Source organism: Crocodylus porosus, unplaced genomic scaffold (assembly GCF_001723895.1).
Source record: "Crocodylus porosus isolate Cpor-Errol unplaced genomic scaffold, CroPor_comp1, whole genome shotgun sequence".
Taxonomy (NCBI): Eukaryota; Metazoa; Chordata; order Crocodylia; family Crocodylidae; genus Crocodylus; species Crocodylus porosus.
The window spans coordinates 29054702-29081085 of record NW_017728951.1 but is presented as its reverse complement, the minus strand read 5'-3'; the positions used below and the strand labels follow the sequence as shown (position 1 = coordinate 29081085).

Here is a 26384-nt window from a genome sequence, read left to right as displayed (position 1 = left end):
GCAGCTGAATCTCTGAATCTCCAAATCAGCCAGGCCCATCCCCTGCCCCTCTCCCAGCCCAGCAATGGCTGCCCCAGCTCCTGGCACTTGTTAAAAAAAAAAAAAGTCCCTGTGCTCACCGGGTGCTGCCGGGTGGGGGGCGATCCCTGCTACCCCACACTGTGTAGGGGGCTCTGCATGAATCCCCGACCTCCCCCTTGCTCTCCCAGCCCCCTCAGTGGGTGCCCCTCCTGGTAAGCTCTGGCTCTTTAAGGGAAAAAAACCTGAAAACCTGGACTCACCGCTTCTACCAGTTGGGGGCAATCCCTGCTGCCTCCCACTGCTTCCTGTCACGTGGGGGCTCTGCACAAGCCCCCAAAGCCCCAAGGCTGCTGCAGGAGCGGTGAGTCCTGGGGCTTTTCTCAGCTTTTTTTCTTAAAGGGCTGGAGCTGGCTTGGATGTGGCATCTGTGGGGGTGGTCAGGGGAGCAAGGCGGGGCCAGGGGGATAACGCAGAGCTCCCCATTCAGCGTGGAGCAGTGGGGGGCAGTGGAGATTGCCCCCTGCCCGGCAGCACCCAGTGAGCACCAGGACTTTTTTTTTTAAAGTACCGGGAGCTGGGATGGGGGGGGGGGCAGCCATGTGGGAGGGTCAAGGGAGCTGGCAGGAGTCCCCCCATGGTCCCCTCCCCTTCCCTGTTTGGAGTCAGCTTGGAGTCAGCTGCAGCTGTGTGCTGCAGCCACTGGGTACTGCCCAAATCATCAAAGCTCTCTGAATCTTTTCAGAAGATTTGGAGAGCTTTGAATCAACTTGGACCTTTAAATCGGTCCCCTGATTCGATTCAGATTCAGAGATTTGACCACCAAATCAGGCTGAATCTCCTCCGAATTGAATCACCACCCGAAATTTGCACAGCCCTAATGTGTATTACTATTTAGTTGTATGTGCAAGCACTGTTGTATGACCCATTGTTAGAAGTTAAATAAAGTTTTCAGATTTATGTTGCATCCAGCATGCAAATAGAATATAAGCAGTTCTGACAAATATCTCTAGTCTGGTACTTTCAGGTTGTAAGATAAACTAAATTTTGCACATACCAAAAATTATATTACACCCAGGTATAATTTTTTTGTTGTTGTAAATTGTCATGCTGGGAAAGCATCTGATAGTTAATTCTTCCCATCTATCTTTTAAATGTTCTGATTTATAGCATGTACATTTTAACCATCTGTTCTGAACCATATACTGTTTTATCTGCTTTAAATATAACTCTAAAATTTTTGTAATTCTAGCTTGGGAACCCTTTCACAGCTTGAGGGAAATTGCTCAAGGGAAGTTGACAACATGGGGTAGGAGGAAGCTGGGGATAATTTAGAAAACTGGTTGCTCTTGAGTCAGTGGCAACGTGTAGGGTGTGTATGTGGGAACATGTGCACCCTTTGGGAGCACTGGGGCACTGCCTGACAGGTTGTGCACCCTGCTTAGTTGACGACATGGGGGGAGGCAGGAGCACCAGTGTCGCCCCTGTGAGCAGTGGCCAGGGAGCAGGAGCACTGGATGAAGCGCTGTGGCCACTTCCCGGTTGGTACAATTGGTCACAGGGGGACCATCCCCCCCGGTGAGATTGGCTGCATGGGAACCCCTTCACAGTGGCTGACTGGTCACTGGAGGGGGTACATGCCCCTCCTGACTAAGGTGGAACCAGTCACCCATGTCTTGAGCTCACCAACAAAAGAAATACAAAATAGGTTCTTTAAAGGCAGATGTGTCTAAAAATTCTGTTCCAAGATTATTATTAATCTGAACTCTGCATGTGTATGTATTTACAGATGCTGTAAATACATACACATGTATTACAATGGTGCCACGGCTCTCCTGCCACCAGACTTTTGGACCATAGGGATCTGGTTTTATTGCATATGGTATGCACCTCAAGTTTCACCAGCCTGTTTTGGTAAAAAATGGCACAGGTTTTATTTGAGGAAACATGGTAATTTAAGTATTCTAAAGCAAATGCTGTTTTAAATCAAGTTTTGTGTTGGGAGTATACTATAGGTAGTGTAGGTTTGTGTTGGGAGTATGCTATAGGTTGAGAGTATGCTGTAGGTGACTGTAACCCAGTTAAACCACTATGTTGGCTACAGCTCAGATGTAACCTTTTAGATTTGCCTATGTTTTGGAAACATGCTCAACTGTTTCTTAGAGGTACCTTATATGACAGTCAGTTATTAAGGGTGCAAACAAAAGTGTCAATTTTTGCCTGATCTGGCCACAGGAAGTCTATAGCTGTGACTAAACACAAGTTCACAGTTGCAAATAGCTTTAAAAATAGCCAATTGGGTGAAAATCTGATCTCATTGTATGAGGTATCAGATAAAGATGTTATAAAATGTAGCATCTTTTGTAACTAATGTCCACTGAGTTCCAGCCTGTTGCAGTTTTCAGAATGGGAGTGTGGAAAGGGAGCAGAGGGAGTTCAGTCTGTTTTTTTTTTCAGCCACCCCTGGAGGGTAGGACTGCTGTACTGCAGCCTCCCCCCTCTCCCTGAGGTGTGGGGCTCCAATTCACCCACCGCACCCTTCAGCACCAGCTGGGGAGCCCCAAGAATGAGCTTCCTCCACTGCCTTTCCTCCCTCCCATTTTGAAAACAGCCATCACTGGCAGAGAGCACTGGCCTTTGCTATGGGTACTTGGCTGCGGGCTCCCAGCCAAAGCTAGATCCCCCTGCCCCCTTGAACCAACAGTGAACTTCTGTTTGGTCTGGGATAACGTTGTAACTCAGAACGCTTTGCAAAAATCATTCTGACTTACAGCCAGGAGCTGCACTTTTGTCTGCACCCTAGAGCTGCAAATTTCAAGAAGCTTTTAACCCAACCTATTGCACCCACATTTACTTAAGAAGAGTAAGAGACAGTTCAAGTGAGGACTTAACCCTATTGGGAACAGTCTCTCAAGACTATTTCAACTGTACTAGAAATTGCTTGAGTTCTATTACTTACTGTGTGCAGTAACTTCACAGTAGTAGTAAAACTAGAATCATGGGTTACATTTAGTCTTTTGATATATATATGTCTATTTGTCTATGTTATTAAATATCCTTTTTATTTTGTTTAATATTTTAATTGTTCTCAGTGGTTCACAGTTGTAAACTACCAAAAGAAATTATGCCACGTGTCTTAGAAGATGAAGGATTTTATATTCCAAGAAAACCAGAAATTTGTACGAGAAGTTATAACAAAATGGAAAATCGCCTTCTTAAAGAAGAAGGGGTAAGTTTATTGTTCTATCAGTAGCTAATAGTGCTCTATGAAAATAAAATAAAAAGTTAATGTAATAATTTAGACTATGATGTTTCATATTGTTTTTCTAAAATATTTAAAACAAGAGAAGAGGCTGGTTTGATGAAAGTGGACAAATATTTTCATTACCTTCTCCAATCAAACAGTCACCAAATGTCAGGAAAAAAATTCCAATTAAATATGGCTCAGAATTAAAGACCTTATACAAAAAGGTTAGCAATTTTTTTTTTATCGCTATTGTTATTCAAGAATCTTTTAAATATGTAATGCTACAAAAATCATGAGCTGGTATTTGTAGGGCAGAATATTTCATTAGATGCTATTAAACAAGATGTTGCTTGTCAGTGGTGTAACTGATTATTTTGGTGCCCTGGGCAGAGTAGAGGGGGGATGTTGTATGGAGGGAGGATGATTCTGAGCAAGCTTTACCTCACCTCTGAGGAGACTCAAGGGCCCTGGGTCCCAATGCTGTGGTGGGGGTCACTGTGTCCTGGGTGCAGCAAACAATACAGCAGGGGCTTATGGTTCCTGTTATTAGGCAGGATGGGGTCACTGCACCCTGGCTGAGGCCTCTGACACAGCAGGAGCTTAGGGCTTCAGCAATCCATGCAGCACAAGCTCCCATTCTGACACCTCTAAATTTATGCTCAAGGCAAGTGTCCCACTTGTCCACCCCTAGTTATACTACTGGTACCTGTTTTGGAGCATGAATCTAAATGTTGGGAACATAAAAGTATGGAGACCATTTGATTTAGATGTCATCGTTTGGTATTACTGATAGATTGTTCATCACTCACTGGGAAAAAAAAAAAGAACTTTCTGCATAGTAAGGATATGCAGTATATAATTGAAATTAAGATCTTTTCACTTTTTCTTAAACATATAAAAACAATTCTTTCAAGATTAGTTTCATTCCAGTGTGCTATTTAAGTTATACTTTTGATTTCTTTAAGCCTGTAGTGGTTGCAGCCAGCTACAGGTAAAGTTAAAGTATACAGTGTTGGTGAAATTGACTCTTTCCTTTGAGTTAGCTTTATAGTAACAAGCTTCAGGTTATACTTTCTCCCTAAACCTGATAGTTTTCTAGAAGTTCCTTCAAGATTTTATGTCTCTACCTTTCATTTTCTCTGACCATAGGGCCACACCTACATCTTGTCACAAAGAATCAACAGAATTTATATTCAAGTATATTCAAGTATTTAGCAGGGGTGTTTGAAATAGGCCCTATTCAATTTGTATTCAGCCCAAATTGGGGACAGTGATTCAATTAGTTGATTCGGATCACTGTTCCTGATTTGATTTGGCCTAATCTGAATCTGAAGGTTCAGTGCTGATTCAGATGTAGACACAGCTTTAAATATTTTTTCTACATACTTTGAGGTACCAGGTGCAGCTCATGAATGCTGTGATGCTGGGGTGGATGGAGTGTCCCACAGAAGTGTGTGGGGGTGGAGGGCCCATGTGGTTGGCGGCAAACCCAGAAGTGGACTGGAAGTACTTCTGGTCCACTTTCAGGTCCACCAAGGAGCGTGTTGGCCCCTCTGCCCCTCTAGCTCAATGATTGGCCATGGGGGACCCTGGGTGCCCCCTGAAACCCAGGAGGCACCAATCACTGAGCTGGGGAGGCTTGGGAGGACCCCCCAGTGTGCCCTCGGACAGACCCAGAAGCGAACCAGAAGTGCTTCTGGATCTGCTGCCATGTGCACTGGGGAGCCCCCCATGCTTTTGTGGGGCACTCCATGTGCCCCAGCATCTCAGCTGCCTGCTACCTAGAGGTATGTAGAAAAAACATTTTAAAGCTGTGTCTATGTCCAAATCACCAAATCTTTCCAAATCTCTCCAAATTGATTTGGAGGGTTCTGTTGCGATTCAGAGAGATTAAAGGGTCTCCTGATTCAGTTCAGATTCAGGGATTTGGCCACTGAATTGGGCTGAATCTCTGCCAAATTGAATCAGGGACCAAAGCTTCACACAGCCCTAGTATTTAATAACATTCTTACAGCTGCTAATACAAGAGCTCTGCATCACCTTCTAGCACTGAGGACACAGTGTAGAACTATTCTTACTTACTATAGAGTACTTTGGCTCTTATTGCAATTCACTGGTGAAACTAGTTGCTGAGGTGGTACTGCCTTGTAGCTTTACCAGTTGAGTTAAAGGCAGTGGCATAACTAGGGCAGAGTGAACAGGGCAACAGCTTTGGGTGTTGACTTGAGGGGGCAAAAAAAGGCTGCTGTCAGCAGCTGCACAATCACAATCATGATTGCTGCATCAGTTGGTGGTTGCCACTGTCCCTGTGCCCCAGGCACGCATCTGCTTCCTTTTGCTGCTTGATAAAGGAGATCTGTATTTTGCACTCTAACTTCTATGTATTTTGCTTCAAAATATTGCAGACTTGTCACATAAATACCATTGTGGAACTCCCTGCCTCTTCAGCCAAGAAGGGAAGGTTGAGGCATTAGCTTACAAATATCTGCACAGTTGTTAAATCATTTAGCCCAGCTATGGCAGTTAGTAGCATATGGGTACCTAACTTCAGGGTAGTTGGTTTTAGCTTAACATTGTATATACAGGATAAGGGACTGTGTTCTGTTCTTGGCTCTACTGTTGACTAACTGGGGGATCTTGGACACATTATTAAACTCCCTTGCCTCATTTTATCCATCTTTAAAAACGGGGATGGTGACATCCAGTTTTCTTAAAGTCCTTTGAGTTTTGACTCCTAGCATTATATTAGTGAAAACGCTATTCTTATTAAGTTGATAAATTATAAGCTTATTTCTTGTTAATTGTCCTCTGTGAGAGCGAAGCTATGTTGTTGTTTTTTCCAGAGGCTGGCTTTATAATTAGAAATTATCCAAGCTGCTGTTTAAGGTTAAGAACTTCTCCTTTGGAGGTGCGATTACTGAAAATCACTCTGTATTTTGAGTTTGAAGGTTTGGATTTGAAAAAAAAACAGCTGACAAATACAGTTACCGTTAAGTAATGCTGCATTGCAAAATGTATTTGCATAAAATACATAAGCTACATAACATAAAGGCCTACTATTGTTTCAAAAATAGGCAATGCAACCTGAACGGGAAAGCTGCATCATAAGTAAATCTGGATATCAAAAACAGCGTTATCAATTAGATCTCAATATATCAAGTTTATTTTTCACCCACCATCCTCTTTTTGATCGAGAGCATGTGTTAGCTGCTAGATTACTCCAACTTTATGAAAGTTTCAAGAACAGACAACAGCAGAACATAACTCTCTTGCTAGCTGAAAAAGTAAGAAAATGCTTTACTTTAATGTCGAAAATTTCAAACCTAATAAAGGCTTAGGAGAAAGTATATGTATTTATTGTATTTGTGAACTGTAGGTGGAGCTGTCAGTGAAGTGCTAGTTACATTTTTCTAACACTATCCATCATACTATTCTGCTATTCTGACAGTCCATTATGTGAGTGTGGTGATAGACTACAGACTGCTGCCCACCTCCTCACATGTGCAGCATACCTGCACATCCAGAATGAGGACCTGGCAAGCATCAACAATAAAGCAGTTGTCTGGCTCTGCCACATTAATGATGTGTAGAGGGGAAAATGAAGTATACAAGAGAAGAATAGTATTCTGCTTTCAGCTCCTTATAACTTTGCCAAATGCAAATATTTGAGCATAAATTTTCCATGCTGGCTCTTTGCCTCAAACTGAGTTTTTCTGGAAAATATAAGCAAAAACAGACCATCTATTTAAGAGAATGGAATTTGTTAAAAATATTGTTATCTAATGTTAAAATATTTTTACGAACATTTCAGTGAAAAACCATTTCATTGCCTCCAAGCTTTGGAGTTGGAGTGGGGGGACATGTTACCCCCATCCCTCTAAAAATCCACCTAAAAGTAAACAAATCTGTATGTCTCTGAAAACGAATCTGCACATGCTCAGTTGGGGTTTGTTAGAGGCTAAATTCTCTGAAAATTGTGTCTGCTCTGAATGGGTGCTTCTACACATGCATTTAATGTACCTTTTCTAATGCTCATTAAATTTAGTATCTTTGGGTACCTATACATGAGCACGGAGGCTGCTCCAATGCACTGTAATTACAGTGGAGCAGACTTTATTAATTGCTGCATCATAACTAAATCTGGATATCAAAAACAACTTTATCAGTTAGATAAACTGAGCCTGCTGGAGCGTGGTAATTACTGCGCTCTAGCAGTCTCATGAGTCTTGTGTATAAGCATCTCTGCGCTTCAAAATGGCAGCAGGGGTGCTTGGACTAAGGTTTGACAAGCTTTAGTTCAAGTGCCTTTGCCATTTTGAAGCATGGGGATGCTGATACACAAAATGCTGTGGTGCTTTAATTAGAGAGGCTCTTGGAGCTGCTTTAATTAAAGCACTGCCCCCACTCTCAGAGCACGTTTAAAAGTGCCCTTCATTGTGAGGTACAGGAAACCCTCGATATTTGCGGGTCCAGCATTCATGGTTTCAAATATATGTGAATGCCGAACCCGCATTTTAAACACACTTTAAACGCTTACTGGAGCTCTTTGGGAGCTCCATGCTTGCTGCCACTGGGCTCCCACTGCTGCTGGTTCTGGAGCCGTGCCCCACCAACCCAGCCACCAGGGGCACTGCATTCATGAATGCAGCACACTATTTGCGGATTTTGTCATTTGTGGGGATCACGGGAACATATCCCCTGTGAATGGCGAGGGTCACCTGTACTAAATTAATGTGCATTAGGCAGCATTAATGCTCAGTAGTACATTTGCATGCTTTTTTTAGTGATGCTTAATATTCAGTAGGCTGTTCTACTGTGCATTAGTGTAATGTGACAATTTTTTATGGGATGCTTTAATGCACAGTAAAATAGTCTATTGTGCACTAAAGCACATGTGTAGACACACCCAATATGTTCCAACTCAGGAGTTGCAGGGAAGTCTTTTTTTGCAGTTGCTTTGCCCAGAAATTGGTTTCCACTGTGGTGCTGGTGGATGAAAGCAGGGAGACTCTTCTTTTCTCTCAATTTTTTTGCTTGCAGTAGGAAGGAGAAAAGAATTAAGAAATGTGTCAGAAGCAAGCAGAGTGGTGATAGAGATGGGCCAAAGTTACATATCTGTGGAGGTATAGAAGAATAGTTGGGATAGATACAGGGTTGGAGTGATGCACTTCAGTTATTCAGGATCTGATGAAATGAACTGCTACTCATGAAAGCTTATGTATGTCTGATTGAGTTTGTCTGTAAGATGCATGTCTATCCTGCCTTTTGCCTGACTTCAGACTAACATGGATAACTTCCTCTCTCTTAGGATGTCTGCTGACGGATGTTAAAAAACCCCCACAAAGCCACGCTTTGCCAGAAGAAGCAGCACATTAGCTTGATTTGGCTCTGCAATATCTGTATTGATTGGATGCTTCAGAGGGGCTTTTGGGCACTTTTATCTAAGGCTGATTCAATCAGCTCCTGATCTATACAGACATTGGACAAGCTGGGTCGATCTAAAGTGATGCTTCTTCTGGGCATGCACTGGGCTTGGTGTGGTGGAGCACCAAGTTTAAAGTAAAGTGCTGGGTTTTTTGGTGGGGGGATTATGTCTGTAAGCCACTGGTGTGTACTTAACATACTGTCTTATTTGATATAGACCATTTCATAATTTAGAAAAGCTAACATTGCTCTTTATGCTGAAAGCTCATATAAAGTAAAACGTGCTTGGAAGCTTACAAAGATTTACTAATGCAGTTAATATTTAACTACCTCTAATAAAAACTGTCTATACATTTCTGTTTCTCAATATGATGAAAATATGCCTCTTAATTTGGTTGTAAAAGTTCCATCCCCTAATATGTATTAGGGAGCCAGGTCTCTATAATTAACATCCTCTAGCTGAGCAGTGTCAAATATGCATCTGATTTAGGGCCAGATTACAAAGATTCCAACATTGATTTTGGTAAAATTATATTGCTCATAAATGTGGGCAAGAAGGATCCCAATCTAGTTCTTTGTAGCTATTTTTATTTAACAGTAGACCATACTAAAATCATGCCACCATATGCCATGCCAACCTAGAAAACCTTCATAGTGCTAGAAATTCAAGCTTGCACTAAGAGTTGTTAATCATACAATGATGAGAGTGGGATTTAGTATCTCTATGCCTATTAATCTTTTATATAATGCATTCTTTAAAAACACATACATATATGATGGACGTGAATATGATACTTTGGTTTCTCAGATAATTGATTATATACTTTTTTGTAGTAATGAAAATCAGTGTGTTTAAAAGGATCTGAATTTACAGAAAATCAGAAAAAGTAAAGTTAAAATTGCCTTTTCATCCTTAGTGCTTTTTTACTTTAACATATAGCATTATGTTTGCTAAAAAGTTGGAATAATTCATAGAATTTTTTTGCAGCTTAAAGCACTAATAAATGCTACAAAAATAGCAGAAAGTAATTTGGAAGCAAGTCAACTGAGCAGAAAAACTTTAAATGACTACAACTGGCAAATAAGGTACTATGATTATGAGATGATCCAACTTGTTATATCTGACAGTAGTATATTGTAGATTTGATTTTTCTTTTCAGAAAATTTATGAATCTACTAGTCAGTCTACTAATAAGCACCCTTTTTATAAATGCATAACTATTGTACCCCTGCATCCTTTCATCTCAGAAATACAAATATTATTAATTTCTTAATGACAACTATATGTTAAATTTCTGGATTTTGTTGTAAAATATTGGGGGATAAAACGCTACTGATATAAAATAGTGGTCACTCATTGGAGTTAATACAATAGAGTTAATTGTGATTCATGTGAAATAATTCATCCTATAGCTCATGAGTTTTACTCAACATTCCCATATTCCACAGCACATTTTCTGCTGGTTCACATTCCTATGTGAGAACATAAAATGTGTAGCGGCTGCATACCTCTCTCAATTCCCTTTTACCACCTGTGGGAGCAAAATAGAACTCTATTGTTGTCTAATCTACTGTTTTTCTCTGTGCTTCAGAATCATCTTATAAATTAGTTTTGTGAATATCTTCTATATTTATCCTCCTTAACTTTTCTAATTCTTTAATTACATCTCTCTGTCAATGAATGTCTGTTATGAATATCTCCATGGCATACTCAGAGCACTTCAGGGCTTGAATTTTGCCCAGCCCCTAGTTGATAAGCATATTTGATATGTTTTCTTCATGGTGGAGAGCCATGTTCCCAGTAAGTGTTGGGTGATTACATCCTTCTGTTAGATGACTTGCAAGTCTAGAGATGGACATCTGAAACTGCGTTTGAATAATTGGTGTACTTCACTTCACACTTGGAGGAGACCGCCATCTGTGAAGACCTAAGAGAATCATCTTCTGTGAGTGGACCTCTGAACAGATATCAAACCTGTATCCAACAGCAAGAAAATGGCCTCTTTGACACTTATCAACACTAAGGCCTTGGGCACTCACTGCTGTTATGCTGACACCAGAAAAAATAATTGATTCTCCAGTGGTACTGTTGGACTGAAAACTGGCTCTTGCACTGATGCTACCAGCACTGATAAAGTCTTCATTTTCAACAAGCCCAACATGGACTGAGACTGAGATAAAAGCCAGGGAGAGACCAGACATATTTCCAAAACCAGAGGCTTTACCCTCTTTGTAAAATGAGATTATTACTCTTTCAAACACAGGGTATTTAGACCCTCTGCTAAGGGAATGAATCATGGTACACTGGCACTAATAAAGTCACTACTGCCAACTGTGGACCAATTATTAGTTATAAGATATGCCTTCACAGGACCATCAAGAATGTCCTCTCAGGGTATCATTGATACTGGCCCTGAAACCAGGCCTGAGGCCTTAACTTATGACATCTCTATTCAAAAGTTGTTGTTCTTCATTGTTGTTGTATTACCCCTTCTCCCTGGTATTGATCAGGGATGTCTCTTTAAGACACCACCATAGAGCTGGTACAGAAGATCCTTCTCCCAATACACAAAAGTGACATGCAGTGTTTTAGGCTGACCATTGAAATCTTTTAATAGAAAAACAGGTTCAGTCTGGTTCCCAAAATCTCAGTAAAACAAACAAATATAAATAAACTAATCAAAGAATGTTTATTAGAGTAAGCCACATACAAATATAGGTGTCTCATGTAGATGCGGCCAGGTGCAAAATGTAAAACAGCTTTTATAAAACAAAGTATGCTTTAATTTCAACCATAGTAATGCAGCATGATAAGAGTTTTTTGTCCAGTAGAAGGCCTGCATGCATATTTTTTGCATTCAGGTTTGGTGGTCCTATTTTATCCCTAATCTCAGTCTCTGTTCATTGTGTTCTCCAGTAGTCCCTGCCTCATCCTATTCTCTGTTTTTCAGGGGCTTGCTTTATTTTCCACATCAAAAATCTTTGTTCCTGTTTTCTGCTTGAAACTCAATACCCACAAACAGTTGAAAATAAAACTTCACAGCATCGGCGACTGGTACCACCTTAGTCGGGGGGGGCATGTGCCCCAGCCCCATGGCCAGTCTTGCCAACTGGGGGGGTCCCCTCTGTGGCTGATCCTGCAGACTGGGGTGGGGGTGGGGCGTGCAGCCCCTGGGGCGATCTTGTGGACTGGGGAGGGGATCCCCCTGGATGATCCCATGATGGCTGATCGCTGTGGCCGATCACTTCAGTCACTTCTGGGACTGACTGTGACTGCTTCTGGGAGCAAGCGCCAGCCTATCACTGCAGCCACTCCCAGAATCGGCTGCAGAAATCACAGCGATCAGCTGGCACTTGCAGGGGGGATACTGCCACTTCCATCTGTTCCCCCTGCCCATTGCCTAAGTGGCGAGCCTGGCCGGTCAAGGGGTGCATTGGCGCTCTCAGGGGGTGCACCCTCTATGCGTTGCCACTGCTTCACAGTGAATGATTCCTACATTTTCCTTTTATGTATGCATAAGTAGGGTTTTTTAGAAGCTTATTGTCCACCCCCTACATGTTGCAGCTGCTTCACAGTGAATGATTCCTACATTTTCCTTTTATGTATGCATAAATAGGGCTTTTTAAAAGTTTATTGTCCACTTTATCTTAGTATTTTCACTTCTTGACTGGAAATAACTTCTATTAATCATAGAGTAACCAAATCTATAACCATAGAAAATAGAACATATAGAATGTAAAAATTAGTCACAGGTCCCAAGTCCACCAGGGCAAGATTTAGGCCGAGACAAGTCAACCAATTGATTGCGATTGACTGGTCAATCATGGAGGCTCAGAGAGTCAATTGGAGGCTGGGGGGCTAAGCGCATGCGTGCATGTGCACCTCTCCTCCTCCAGTCGAGCAGGTCTGTTTGTGGGGGAGGGAAGGAGCAGGGACCAAATTGAGGCCCCCTTGGTGAGGGAGGGAGTAGAGCTGGGGCTGGGGCAGGGGTAGGCCCTGCACAGCCAGGGCATAGGACAGAGCCACAAATGGCTCATCTGGGGGCATGGTGAGGGGGGACACATACCCCGGGAGGGCATGGGGGTGTGCCCATGGATCTGGGGCAGGCTGCTACTGCACTGGGCTCTTCCCGGCAGGGGCCGGGCCAGGCTGCACTCAGGGTGGGTAGCAGCAGTGCTGGGAGTTGGGCTGGGTGGGGCTGTAGCCACCCAAAAGTTTGGCATAGCCCCACAACCCACCCTTCCATGCTGCCACTGACCACCCCGAGTGCAGCGCAGCACAGCACAGCACAGCACAGCACAGCACAGCACAGCCCAACTCCTGCCAGGAAGACCCCAGCACAGCCTCCCACCCCAGCCCCTTCCCTCCCTGTGGGTATGGGGGCCATGTGTCTGGGATCTGTGTGGGTGAGGGGAGGCTGCCACTGTGGGCTGGGGCTGAGAGGCTGTTTCATGCTCTTCCTAGTGGGGGCTGGGCTATGCTGTGCTTGGAGTGGGTGGCAGCGGTGCTGGGAGGTACGTTGGGGCTACGGCAAATATTTGCGTGGCTGCAGTGACCCACTCCAGACACTACTGTCACCTAGCCCCAACACCCCTCCTGGGAAGAGCCCAGTGCAGCACCAGCATCAGCCCACCTTGCCCCACGTAGATTCAGGGGCGCATACCCCCATGCCCTCCTGAGGTGCTTGTCCCCCATCCCTGCACAGGCCTCCACTTGTCCCACCACAAGGCCCAGTGAGGGGCTCTCTTCCCCCAGACCCTGCTTCTGCTCCTGCCTGTACTCTGCTCCCTCCCTCCCCATTGGGGCCTTGATCTGCCCAACCCCCCACCCCACCCCACAGCCCTTTCCCCTCTCCCTGCCTCTTCCCCCACAGACTTATGTGCTGGGGGGCATGCCCCCAATATTTTTTTCTCCTTCTACCTCAATATGCCACCCCCGACTGACTTGGTGGGCAGTGGTGGGGGGTGAGGGGGGAGGACTGCGGTAGATCTTGGGCAGCATTTTAATTCAAAAAGTGATCTCCTACTTAAAAAGGTTGGAAACCACTGGCTTAGACAATATATTTTGTACCCTTGTCGTATGTACCAGAAAGATGCATCCTCTTATAACTGGTTAACAAGAACTTTTAAAAAATGCTGCTTTTGTGGTCAGTCCATTGTCAAGCTTTGTTTATTTCTGATAAAAATGAATTACATTCCTTTCTTAGTCATTTTGGTTAATGTATAGTTTGGGTACTCATTAAATCTTGAAAGATAAACAAAAGGAAATGTAGATCTATATCAGAATATCTCCAAAATTCATGGATCATTTAGTTCTGTGATTTTGCTTTGTCATAATCTCTAAATAACAGACGCAAGTATGTATACAGATACCATTACACAAAAAAACCATAAAATGATAAAATAAGATTATAATTTCAATCTCCCATCTCACATTCAGGTCATAAAGCAGAGAAAGGTAGTTTAACAAGAGCATTGTATATGGATATCTGTAAACCAGAATGTCAGGACATCTTTCTTCAAGCATCTTTGCAGTGGTGGTTGCATACTAATATAGAATTTCAAAGAACAAATGTAGGAAATACAACATAATTTGTCATAATGGTGACCATGACAGATTGAACCCTTAGACTTGTGCAGTGAATTTCTTTGTATCTCAGGCATCTTGCCTATTTTTTCTTGCGTATCATTCTCCCTGTTCTACTTGAAATGAGCAAAGGACCAAATCCACATTTATTTATGTTGTAACTGAAAATATGTATCAGTATAATTGCAAAAAAGAAAGGAGAGACAAGTTATTTTTTTCTAAAAGTGCTTGTGTTTGAAAGTGCTATTTAAAATGTTTGAAAGTGCTATTTAAAACTAGATTTGGCTGTCAGGTTATAGACAAGTAAAAACTTTACTATTGTTACTTTTTGATTAGTAATTAGAGAATTGGATTTGCTGAATTCTTACATATATGTTTATTGCAGAGATACCAAGAACCTGTATGACATAGAAAAGCAAAAAGATCTCTTTCTAATGCACAGCATATTAAAAATTTGGAAACAAATAAAATCTATGCGTAGACACCAAGAATATACAAGTACACCTCTAAAGTTACAGTTTCAAAAGTAAGTGAATACATTTTTTTCCAGAGCCTTTTTAAAGGTCTTATAACACTTAGAATAATTTTATTGAAATATCAAATTAAAATTTACAGGAAGTAAAATAGGGATAATAGAATCATAGAAAATTAGGATTGGAAGGGACCTCTAGTCCAACCCCGTGCTCAGAGCAGGACCATCTCCAACTAGCAGGACCATCTCCAACCATTTCCAACTTTGTCCGTTGGAGACAAAGCCAGGGCTTTGTCTACTTGGGTTGTAAAATCTTCCAAGGATGGAGACTTGACAACCTGTTCCAGTGCTTTACTACCCTCCTCATGAGAGAGTTTTTCCTAATATCTAACCTAATAAACTTTCCTTGTTGCAACTTGAGACCACTGCTCCTTATTCTGTTGTCTGCCATCACTGAGACCAGTCTAGCTCCATCCTCTTTGGAACCACCCTTCAGGTAGTTGAAGGCTGTTATTAAATCTCTCAGTCTTCTCTTCACACTCAATAATCCCAGTTCCCTCTGCCTCTCCTCATAAATCATGTCCCCCAATCCTCTAACGATTGTTGTTGCCCTCTGCTGGACTGTCTCCAATTTGCCCAAATCCTTCCTGTAGTGCAGGGGAGGGATGTCCAAAACTAGACACAGTACTCCAGATGTGGCCTCTCCAGTGCCAAATAGAGGGAAATAATCACTTCCCTTGATCTACTGGCAATGCTCCTCCTCATCATCCAGGTCAAGGGCATGCTGTTGGCTCATATTCAGCTTACTGTCTATTTTAACCCCCAGGTCATTTCCTACAGTGCTGCTGCTGAGCCAGTCAGCCCCCAGTCTGTATCAGTGCATGGGATCGTTTTGTCCTAAGTGCAGGACTTTGCACTTGTCTTTATTGAACTTGTGCTATTTGTTTTGGTTCAATCCTCCAATTTGTCTAGGTTGCTGTCAGAGGAGGATTAAGATTTACTGAGGCCCTGGGCAAACACAAGATTGGAGGCCCCCTCCCCTCCATGGGAGCTGGACGCCAGCAAAGGGAGAGGCCCCTTCCCCTCCTGGTGCTGTAGCTGTCAAGGCAGGGCAGGCCTCTGTGTCCCATGGGGGAGGCTGGGTGGACCTAGCCAAGCTGGGGGTGCTTGTTTCTCCTCCCTGTTCTCCATCCTCTCTCCTCCTGCCATGGCTGGAGTGGAGCCCGGCAGAGAGAGGCTTCCCACTATGGGCTCAGGGCTCTACTTTCCCCTACGTGCCTCCTGGACGAGCTGCCTGTATGTCCATCCCACTCCCACCCCCAGCCCCTGCTCCACACCCTCCCTCACCGTGGGGGCCTCAATCTGCCTCCCCCATGTCTCTTCCCCTCCAGAGACTTAACTGAAGGGAGCTGCCTGTCTAGCTGTGTTCCTGGCCATGTCTGGTCATGCACAGGGGTGGTGTGAAGGGGAGGGGAGACTATAGCTACTCCAAAATTTGCTGTAGCCACCCCTTCCAGTGCTGTCACTTCCACCTACCCACCCCACTCCTGCCCACAGAGGTGCGGCGTTCCCAGCCCAGTTGAGCCCAGCCTCCCCACTGGGAAAAGACTGGCTCCGCCCCTGTATCTTCTGGAAGCCCCAAGCAGGACCCCTTGCAGGCTGCCCACCTGCCTGCCTGCAAGAGGAAACCTGCTGTTTCCCAAGGAAACCCAGGGATTCAGGGGCCCCTGGGCCTGGGCCCTGCTGGCCTGTGCATGAATTCATCTCTGGCTAATATGAATCCTAGCCCTACTCTCCAGTGCATCTACTACTCCCTCTCAGCTTGATGTCCTCCACAAACTTTCTGGCTCATCTTCCAGGTCATTGACAAACATATTGAACAAAACCAGCCCCAGGATTGACCCTTGGGACACTCCATTTGATACTGGCTCACAACTAGACATTGAGCCATTGATTATTACCCTTTGAGTGTGATGATCCAGCCAGTTTTCCATACACCTTACAGTCCAATCCTCCAACCCATACTTCCTTAGCTTGCTTGTGAGAATGCTGTGGAAGACCATATCAAAAGCCTTGCTAATGTTAAGGTATATGACATCTACTGCTCTTCCTGTATCCACAGACCAGTCATCTCATTCTAGAAGGGAATTAGGTTGGTCAGGCATGACTTGCCCTTAGTTAATCCATGCTAACTGTTCCTAATAACCTTCTTCTCCAAGTACTTAGAAATGGATTCATGGACCTGCTCCATGATTTTTCCAGGGACTGAGTGAGGATGACTGGTCTGTAGTTTCTTGGATCTTTTTTCTTTGCTTTCTTAAAGATAGGCACTTATATTTGCCCTTTTTCAATCATCCGGAACCTTTCTTGATTGCCGTGAGTCTTCAAAGATATTGGCCAAGGGCTCTGTAGTCACATGAGCCAATTCCCTCAGCACCTTCAGGTGCATTCATCTGGCCTTCAGACTTGTACACATCCAACTTTTCAAAATAGTCCCTGCTACTGGTAGGTGTTCTAGGGTTTTTGTCCTTTCTTGATTGATGCCTTGCCCCCCAGCAACGTCAAGGTGAGATCCGGATTTGGCACCACTGAGATGGTTTGGGTGCTGTTTCTGCTCACCTGCCACGTTTTTGATATTTGTTGTTCTTTTCTTGGGAGGCAGTTCCCTGTAGGTGGCCCAAGGAGATCTCAACCCTGGGTTTCTTCATGGGGCTCCAACATCCCTTTTAACCCACCCTCAACACATCTATGGCCAGGGGAGGACTCTGCTTTCTTCAGGTCTTACACTGGGATGATCCTGTCTCATCCACATCGCCTGCCTCCAAGGGTCGGGTCGTCTTGGCCATCACTCCTCCCAAAGCCATCCTTCACCTTTGGACTGAGGCCTGGACAACTAAACATGCCAGAGGTAACTGCAACTTAGAAATAAAACTGAATGTAAGAGGTCAGTGTCCACTGACAGGCTCCTGGGATCTTGTCTCCCAGGCACCGTCAGTCTTGCTGAGGACTCCGCTGTCCCTCTCTGCCTAGTAGGCATTTGGAAGGGTTGGCTGCCCTGGAGGACCTCTGCTGGCCCTCTTGGGTCCATGTCCCTTCCCCCTTTCACCCTGCCTGACCTGCAGCTAGGCTGCTTGGGTCCCATCAGCTGACGTTACCCATCTCTCCCACACAGGGCTCCATGGTCTCCCATGCCTCCCTCCATGCTGGGTTGCCTGGAGGGTGTCAGCGGCCCCTTGTTGCTACTCCCTGCTGCAGTACCTGGGCTCCCTGTCAGGGCCTTTGCTCTCCTCCTGGGCATCCGGGAGGGCTGCTTCCTTCTGGCAGAGCTCCCCAGTGTCCCCCTGTTCCCAGGCCTTGGGTTCCCTGTCTCGCCTACTGGCATCCTCTAGGAGACACTCAGCCTCCTTCCCCTGCACCTAGGGCTTGTGCTCTCTGATGGCATTCCACCCTACTCTTTCTGGCGCTGGCCAGCTGTGTTTCCAGCTGCCTTTTGAGCAGCCTATGTCTCTCTGAGGCCACACCCCTGATGTCTCCTGATTTGCAGGCTTAGGCAGCTCCAGAACTGCCAATCCTGCCCTGACGTTTCTCCCCAGCTGCTGCTCTTTTTCGCCCCTGTGGTGAGTATCAGGGCATGTCAGGAGGGGGTCTGGGGTGAGTTGGAGGGGTTTTGCCTCCCCTTTCACAGTTCCTAACCTGTTCTTTTGCCACTGTTGGCTGCTCACCTCCTCCCCAAACTGTGCTGCCAGGTGCAGTAGTCTGGGAGATGACCTTGCCTGTGAAGACGGAGGTAAAAAAGGCATTGAATACTTCAACCTTTTCCACATCATCTTCCATTAGGTTGCCTCCCCCATTCAGCAAGGGGACCCAAACTTTCCCTGTTCTTCTGTTTGTTGTTGACTTACGCGTAGAAACCCTTCATGTCCCTTGCTAGCTACAACTCCAATTACATTTGGCCTTCCTGATTCCATCCCTGGATGCTTGAACAACACGTCTGTGCTCCTTCTTAGTTGTTTGTCCAAGTTTCCATTCTTCTAAGCTTCCTTTTTGTGTATTATCTCATTGAAGAGTTCCTTATTAAGCCAAGCTGGTATTTTGCCATACTTGCTAATTTTACTGTGCACAGTGAAATGAAAACAAAATGAAGGGCTTCAAAATAGCCTCAAAATGAAATGAGGCCAGTCAAAATGTTTCAGAAGTTTTGAGTTTCAAAGCAGCAGCCAGGTGGTCGGAGGCAGGGGTGGAGCCAGAGCTGCAGTCCAAGTGGTTCTGGAGCCCCATGTGGCTCAGCTGTGGGGGGGAGCACAGCCCTGGCTTTCCTCACCTCCTGCTACCAGGCTGCACTCTGTGGGGCTGGCAGAGCCGATGGGAGTGCAGTGTCTGCTCTGCCCGCCTTCCAGTGCTGGGCTGCACTCCAGTTGGCTTCACCAGCCCCATGGAGCCCAGCCCTGTGGCAGGAGGCAGGCAGTTCCACGGGGCTGGAGCCACTGGGAGCTGCTGTTCTGGGGGTTGGCAGGGGGCTCTACGGGGGAGCGGGGGCGCAGCGGGCTTTCACCCACATGTCTCTCGCTGCTCTGGAACCTAACTGAGGCTTTTTTGCTGTTGCTGTTTGGCGAGAGAGGCAGCGAGCTGCTGGGAAGAGATGCCCTCCACCTCTCTCCGCTGGGGAGGAGGCTCTTCTTAGCCAGATTGGCTGACCTGCTCCACCGGGCTTTAAACTAAGCCCACTGGGGGCAGGGGGACTACCGCCAGTGCTGGCCTGCTCAGCAACCCTTGCAAAGCCAGTGGGCCAAGGCACTTAAGGGAGGAGCCCACCCCTGCCCCAGCCCTGGTACAATCTGTGGGCAAGACAAGAGCCCCCAAGGGAACACTTGCCTGCCTGTACACAAATGCCAGGAGCTTGGGGAATAAGCAGGAGGAACTCGTCCTTCTGCTTAATGCAAATAATTACAACGTCATAGGGATAACGGAGACCTGTTGGGACTCCACCCATGACTGGACCATGGATATAGATGGCTATACCCTGTACAGGAGGGATTAAGTAGATAAAAGGGGCGGGGGTGTAGCTCTCTATGTTAAGGAAAGCTACACATCCCTGCAAGCTGATGTTAGTGACCAGGGTGGATGACTGGAGACCCTCTGGGTTAAAATCCATGGGGAACATGGCACAGGAGACACAACAGTGGGAGTCTATTACAGACCTCCCACCCAAAGTCAAGACCTCGACCAGAAGTTCACCTGGGAACTGGCTGAGGCCGCATGCTCCAGGACCATGTTTGTCATGGGTGACTTCAATTACCCAGACATCTCATGGGAAGATCACTCAGCAAAATCGGAGCAGTTGCAAAGCTTCTTATCATGTGTGGATGACCTATACCTGACTCAAGAAGTCTACAGGCCAATGTGAGGTGAAGCTCTACTCAACCTGGTACTGGCTACTGGGGATGACCTAATCAGTGACCTAGTGATCGATGGGAAGCTGGACAGCAACCACGAGCTGATCACCTTCACCATCTGCCCTAAACCTGGCAAGTCAGTCAGCAACACTGAAGTCCTTGACTTTAGGAAAGCTGCCTTTGACAAGCTCAGGAGGCTTGTCAGTGAGGCCCTAAGGGACCACGACCCCAGGGGAAGGGGAGTTCAGGAAGAGTGGTTGCTTCTCAAGGGAGCAATCCTCAATGCACAAGCTAATTCTGTTCCATCTTGGAGGAAAGGCAGCAAGAGGGCACAGCAGCCCCTTTGGCTCTCTAGGGATCTTGCAGACCTCCTGAGGCTAAAAAGAAAGGCCTACAAAGGATGGAGGATGGGATTCACCTCCAAGGAGGAACATTCTGCACTGGTCCGGTCCTGCAGGGAGCAAACCAGGAAAGCCAAGGCTGCAACTGAACTCCAACTAGCTTCGAGCATCAAGGACAATAAAAAGTCCTTCTTCAGATATGTGGAGAGCCGGAGGAAAAGCAAGGGCAACATTGGGCCCCTGCTGAACCGGATGGGACAACTGACACCCAGGAAAAAGCCAACCTATTAAATTGGTACTTTGCATCAATCTTTCATCAGTCCCATGAACAGCCTGCCATTGGATGCCCATGCCTGCTATGGGACAGGGAGGTCTGGGTGAGGGAGATCCCCTGCCCTCTATGAATGATGACCTCATGAAGGAACACCTTGAGAGGCTGGATACCTTCAAGTCAGCTGGCCCTGACAATCTACACCCCAGGGTACTGAAGGAGCTGGCGAGCATCATAGCTCAGCCCCTGGCACAGATCTTTGAAAACTCTTGGCACTCTGGTGTCATGCCCAAAGACTGGAAGAAGGCCAATGTGGTGCCTATCTTCAAGGAAGGGAGGAAAGTGGATCTGTCAAACTATAGGCCCATCAGCCTTTATTAAAGAGGCCTTCCTTAATGGACTGGCTGACACCAACATCCTGAGGGTTAGCCAGCACAGGTTTGTTGCAGGTAGGTCTTGCCTGACCAATCTCATTTCCTTCTATGACCAGGTGACCTATCACCTGGGTAGGGGAATAGAGATTGGTATCATATATCTTGAATTCAAAAAAGCCTTCTATCTGGTATCCCATGATCCCCTCTTGGCAAAACTGGCCAATTGTGGCCTTGGGTCCACCACGATCAGCTGGCTGAGAAATCGGCTCTGTGGTCAGACCCAGAGGGTAGTAAATGACGGAAGTCAATCTTCATGGTTCCCTGTGACCAGTGGGGTCCCCCAAGGCTCTGTCCTTGGACCCATACTGTTCAACATCTTCATTAACGATGTGGACAGTGGAGTTCAGAAGTGGACTGGCCAAGTTCGCTGATGACAACAAGCTCTGAGGTAAAGCGTCCACACCTGAGGCCAGGAGGGTGAGCCAGGCTGACCTTGACAGGGTGAGGAAATGGGCAGAGGAGAACCTGATGGTGTTTAACACTGAAAAATGCAAGGTTCTCCACCTTGGGAAGAAAGACCTGCAGCATCCTTATATGCTCAGCAGTGCTACGCTGGCTAGCATTATGAACGAAAGGGACTTGGGGGTCACGACTGACCAGAAGATGAACATGAGCCTGCAATGCAATGCTGCGGCTAGTAAAGTGACCAAAAACACTGGCTTGCATCCATAAATGCTTCCCAAGAAAATCCCAGGAGGTCATTCTCCCCTTGTACTCGACTTTCGTGAGGCCGCAGCTGGAGTACTGCGTCCAGTTTTGGACTCCACAATTCAAAAAGGATGTGGAGAAGCTTGAGAGAGTCCAGAGAAGAGCCACGTGCATTATCAGAGGTCAGGAAAACAGACCTTATGACGACAGGCTGAGAAGCATGGGGTTCTTTAGCCTGGAAAAGTGCAGGCTGAGGGTTGATCTGATGGCCACCTATAAGTTTATCAGGGGTGACCACCAATATCTGGGGGAATATTTGTTTACTAGAGGGCCCCAAGGGATGATGAGGATGAACGGTTATAAACTACTGCAAGACCATTTCAGGCTGGACATGAAGAAGAATTTCTTTACTATCCAAGCTCCCAAGGTCTGGAACAGCCTGCCATTGGAGTTGGTTCAAGCACCTACATTGAACACCTTCAAGAGTAAATTGTATGCTTATCTTGCTGGGATCCTATGATCCCAGCTGACTTCTTGCCCTTTGAGCAGGGGGCTGGACTTGATGATCTTTTGAGGTCCCTTCCAGCCCTAATGTCTATGAAAATCAAAACAGAAGCTGAAGCGAAATGGTGCTGTTTTGCACATCCCTAGTGCTTATCTGCTTAGCTTATCTGCTTATCTCCTCCAACCTCCCTTATCTAGGGTGGTTATTAGTCCTGTTTTATACTGGACTATCCTGTTTTTAAACTATATCCCCTATTCATTTCTCAATGAGGACCAGACAGTGAAACATCCTCTTTTTCGTTCATTTACTGGAAATGTGTGTCAATCATTTGTTCTCATGATTCTAATGGCTGTGCTTAGAGCTAGAGTGGCACACAGTGAGGAGGGGCAGGGTTCCCACCTAGGGAGGGAAGGAGGTGGCCTTCTTACGGTGGCTCTTTCCCCTTGCTGCTGCTTGGCCAAGGTCCCGCCCCCCCTCACTGATTGGCCGAGGAAGCAGTGACCCCCCCACCCCTTATCACTGATTGGCTAAGAGGGGGCCCACCTCTCACCAAAAGGATGTCCTGTATTCTGGGGATGAGTCAGTGACCACTCTACCCTTATCTCCTCATACCTCCAACTATACTTTAAAGGATCTGGCAACACCCCATGGTGCCCTGACACCCTGTCTGAATTGCAGAACTAAATATTTTTAAAAAGATGTACTTATTAGTATTTAAAATTACTGCAAATTAACAGGAAACAAAAGTTTAAATTAACAATTAAGACCCAGTTTGTAACTTTAGGAACATTTGGGTACAATAAGCTATACAAATAGCTGAGATTGGCTGTTTGTTTCTTGAGTGTTGTCCTGTTAGCCAGCTTTGGATGCAAGAGAAGTACTTTCTTTCAGCCAAGAAGGAAAATTTGGGATTATAAATTTGCAATAGAATTTTCTAAAAGAGGAGATACTAGTATACTACAGATCCATTTTTTCCCAGCTCTCTCATCTTTTTTGATTTGGGTTAGGTAAGCTACCCCTGAGGTTTTGTGAATGATTTTTCTCTATCTGTTCTTATACATTCTTAGTAAGTGTCAAGTTCATTTTGTTATAATGAAAATTAATTTTAAGAAATTCAGTTTTTTTGAGCCTCGGTATCTTGGAGAGGTCCAGGATTTTTTTAATTTGTTCTAATCCCCCTGCAATTAAATTAGTGGCCAAGCAGTTAACTTTAAAAAGTTTGATATTGTTTGTATCTGCCCACAAGCTTCAAATGCAGATGTATTGGGAGATTGTATGTTAAAATTCCTGTTTTACCTGGTAAAATTGTAGCATTTAATACATTTTTTCTGTTTGCAAGGTTTAAATTTTTTTAAATTCATATTTCAGAGGGCTTATTAAGAAAAACGAAGGTGGTGACTATAAAGCAGAATTAGCACAAGATTTTAAAAGAGAGACAGTGCTAGTGGGAAAAGATGGTGATCACCAGGAGCATTTTTCAGAAATGTGGAGAGAACAGAAGGTAGTAAAATATTAGTTATGGTATATGTCAGATCATTTTTTCACATTGGGTTTATTAGAAATGTTGCCCCTGACTTTTATAAAAGTAGTATATATCTCCTTGCTTTCAGGATACAACAGTTATTTTCATACTGTGGAAATTGAAGGAATGTTGTATAGTGCAAATTTAAGGCGGAATTTTCAAAAGGGCCTCAGGGAATAATTTAGTTTAGACACTTGAATGCAGGAAATTAACGTTTCGGCTGAACACACTCTTATTGACTTCTAGGGTCTTTTGGATTCAACTATTTCATTTGAAAGTTCAGCTGAACTTCAAGAGATAAAGGAATCTATTTTCATACCACATCTTACTCTTGCTGCAGAAGTAACACCAATGTTTAAGTGTCCCGTGTAAGTTGTAAGTACTTTCAAATGATAAAGCATCAGTCTTTGCAAAAGATTAACTTTTCTACTTGTATAGAATAATGAGTGGGTAAGTATTATTTAAATTTAACATGTTAGTATTAGTACATCATTTGATAGTAAAAAGCTTAAAAAATAGTTCATTTAGGTTAAAACTGTGAAAAAGAGATTGGTTTAAAAATCAGAACCCTATAAATCTCCTATTAAAATAAAGTTTAAGGGCACCATCCTGCAAAGAAGAATGCATATATTTTACTTTATGGACTATGAAGTCATTAGAACTACTCACTGTGTATACAGTTTAGCAGAAGTGGGAATGGGGCCTAAATAATCTCCTTATTATGCAGTGAAAATTAATCTTTGGCAAAAAATATATGATTTATATTCCCTTGGCATTAACTACTATAATCAATATTGTGACTGGTAACTATTGAAATTAGATCATGGTTTGGTTTGATTATTTAGAGGTAATTAAATCCATATTCATGAATTTTTAGGCATGAACAGAAGAGAAGAACAAAAGTACAGAAGAAACAATACTTTATTAAAATATTTTATAATGAAAAGCAAGTCTCTTGTACTTCTGTGGCTCACCTCCAGCTGGATTTTAAAGTGATTTTTCAGCAAACTTTTAGTATTCAGTTATTAAATTGGCCTGAATCTCTTCGACTGGAGGTATAGTTATTTAATTTACTTCTGTGCTTTACTTCTATACCACATTTGAGACTTTCTATAACTCCCTTTAAAGTCCATGAAAAGGCTTGTGTTAGAAGGTAATTATAGGTCAGTTAGCCTGCCCTAAGTCCTGGGCAAAAAAAAAGGGAAAAACTGTTGTAGAATTCAATCATTACCAAGCTAGAAATATACTAGATACCAGTCAGCATAAGCTTGTCAGAAATAGATTTAATTTATTGATGAGTTATTATGTAATACTTTAGACTCTGAGAGGCTTTATTACTATGCAGCATTCTATTGCTGATGTTTTGTGTGGTCATGTTTAAAGCATGCATTAAGCAGATTGAGACAGTGGTCAGCCTTGTTAGCCTGAAGTCAGGCAGGAGGTAGGGCAGGATATCATGCAAGAGCATAACTTGGGTGGAATAGGTAAGGAGATGGTGGGGAAGCGGAGTTGGAAAATAACTGTTGCTACTGCAGCCGTGTGCTTGTGCCAGTGGCATGGTGGCAGCTGGAAGTAACCGATGCCTCATGTAACACAGGTGCCTTGGGTGCCTGGCTGTATTATTAAACTTCTGGTGGTATTTTAGGCCTCCTCTACATGTGCAGGTAAAGGTGTGATGGGATCTAATGTAGTATTCACACAGTCATGCCTCTTGCCAGGCTACACATGCTTGGCAGGAGACACTATTGTATGGGATTACTCATTAGATCCCAGCCTGCCATATTGCTGGGATCCTGGGCTCCCTCTGCACTGGCAAGAAGCAAGGTCCCATGTGTAGGAGCCTAAGGCTCAGTGGTTTCACACTGGGCCTGGTGCATCCCCTGCAGCTAATGGGGCACCCAGTTTCAGGGGAGACCCTGCTACGTGTGCAAATGAAAACTTGATGGCCACCAGCTATAAAGTTAATACAATTTTTGGGGTCCAACTTTATAGCTGGCTGGTGCCTTTTATACCATGATGGCTACTTTGCACGTGTAGCTTGTCTTAAGGTAATTGCGCAAGTAACCAGGTAATTGCATGATACCTATAGTATATAGAGGAGGCCTAAGATGCTCACTGGTTCAGAAAAGTATCACACCTGCTAGCATTTGAAGTAGGTTTTTGCTTATGACAGCTCATGCCTCTCTGAATCAGTTAGTTTAAGGGGCCATCTTGCCCTATATTCTGCATTAAAAAGATTAAAAGCTAACTCTGGCACCTTCCACACATTACATTTAAGGCATGATTAAACAGGTAACCATGCCTTAAGTTGTGACCCAGCTACACGTTCAGCCAATTAATGGCTGGGTGATAAAACAAGCAGTAAGCTACAAAACAATTCCACAAAAAGCGGAATAACTGTAGGTTTTTCTAATCCTCCATTAGCATTAACTTTGTAAGTTTTTCTAATCCATCATTAGCATTAATTGAATGTGGGGCCAAGTACTGTCCTGTGGCTGGGAGCCCCATCAACTAAGGGGCTC

At 44.5% G+C, this 26384-nt stretch overlaps 1 protein-coding gene across 1 annotated transcript; it reads left to right on the top strand.

The window, feature by feature from the left end:
- The first annotated feature begins 3161 nt into the window (after positions 1-3161).
- LOC109323845 (coiled-coil and C2 domain-containing protein 2A-like) lies at positions 3162-25044 on the top strand. Its single transcript, XM_019555513.1, has 5 exons — positions 3162-3247; positions 14662-14802; positions 23709-23841; positions 24109-24230; positions 24740-25044. The coding sequence occupies exons 1-5, from the start codon at positions 3162-3164 to the stop codon at positions 24921-24923; spliced, it is 666 nt and encodes a 221-aa protein (XP_019411058.1). The 3' UTR covers positions 24924-25044.
- The last annotated feature ends 1340 nt before the right edge of the window (positions 25045-26384 follow it).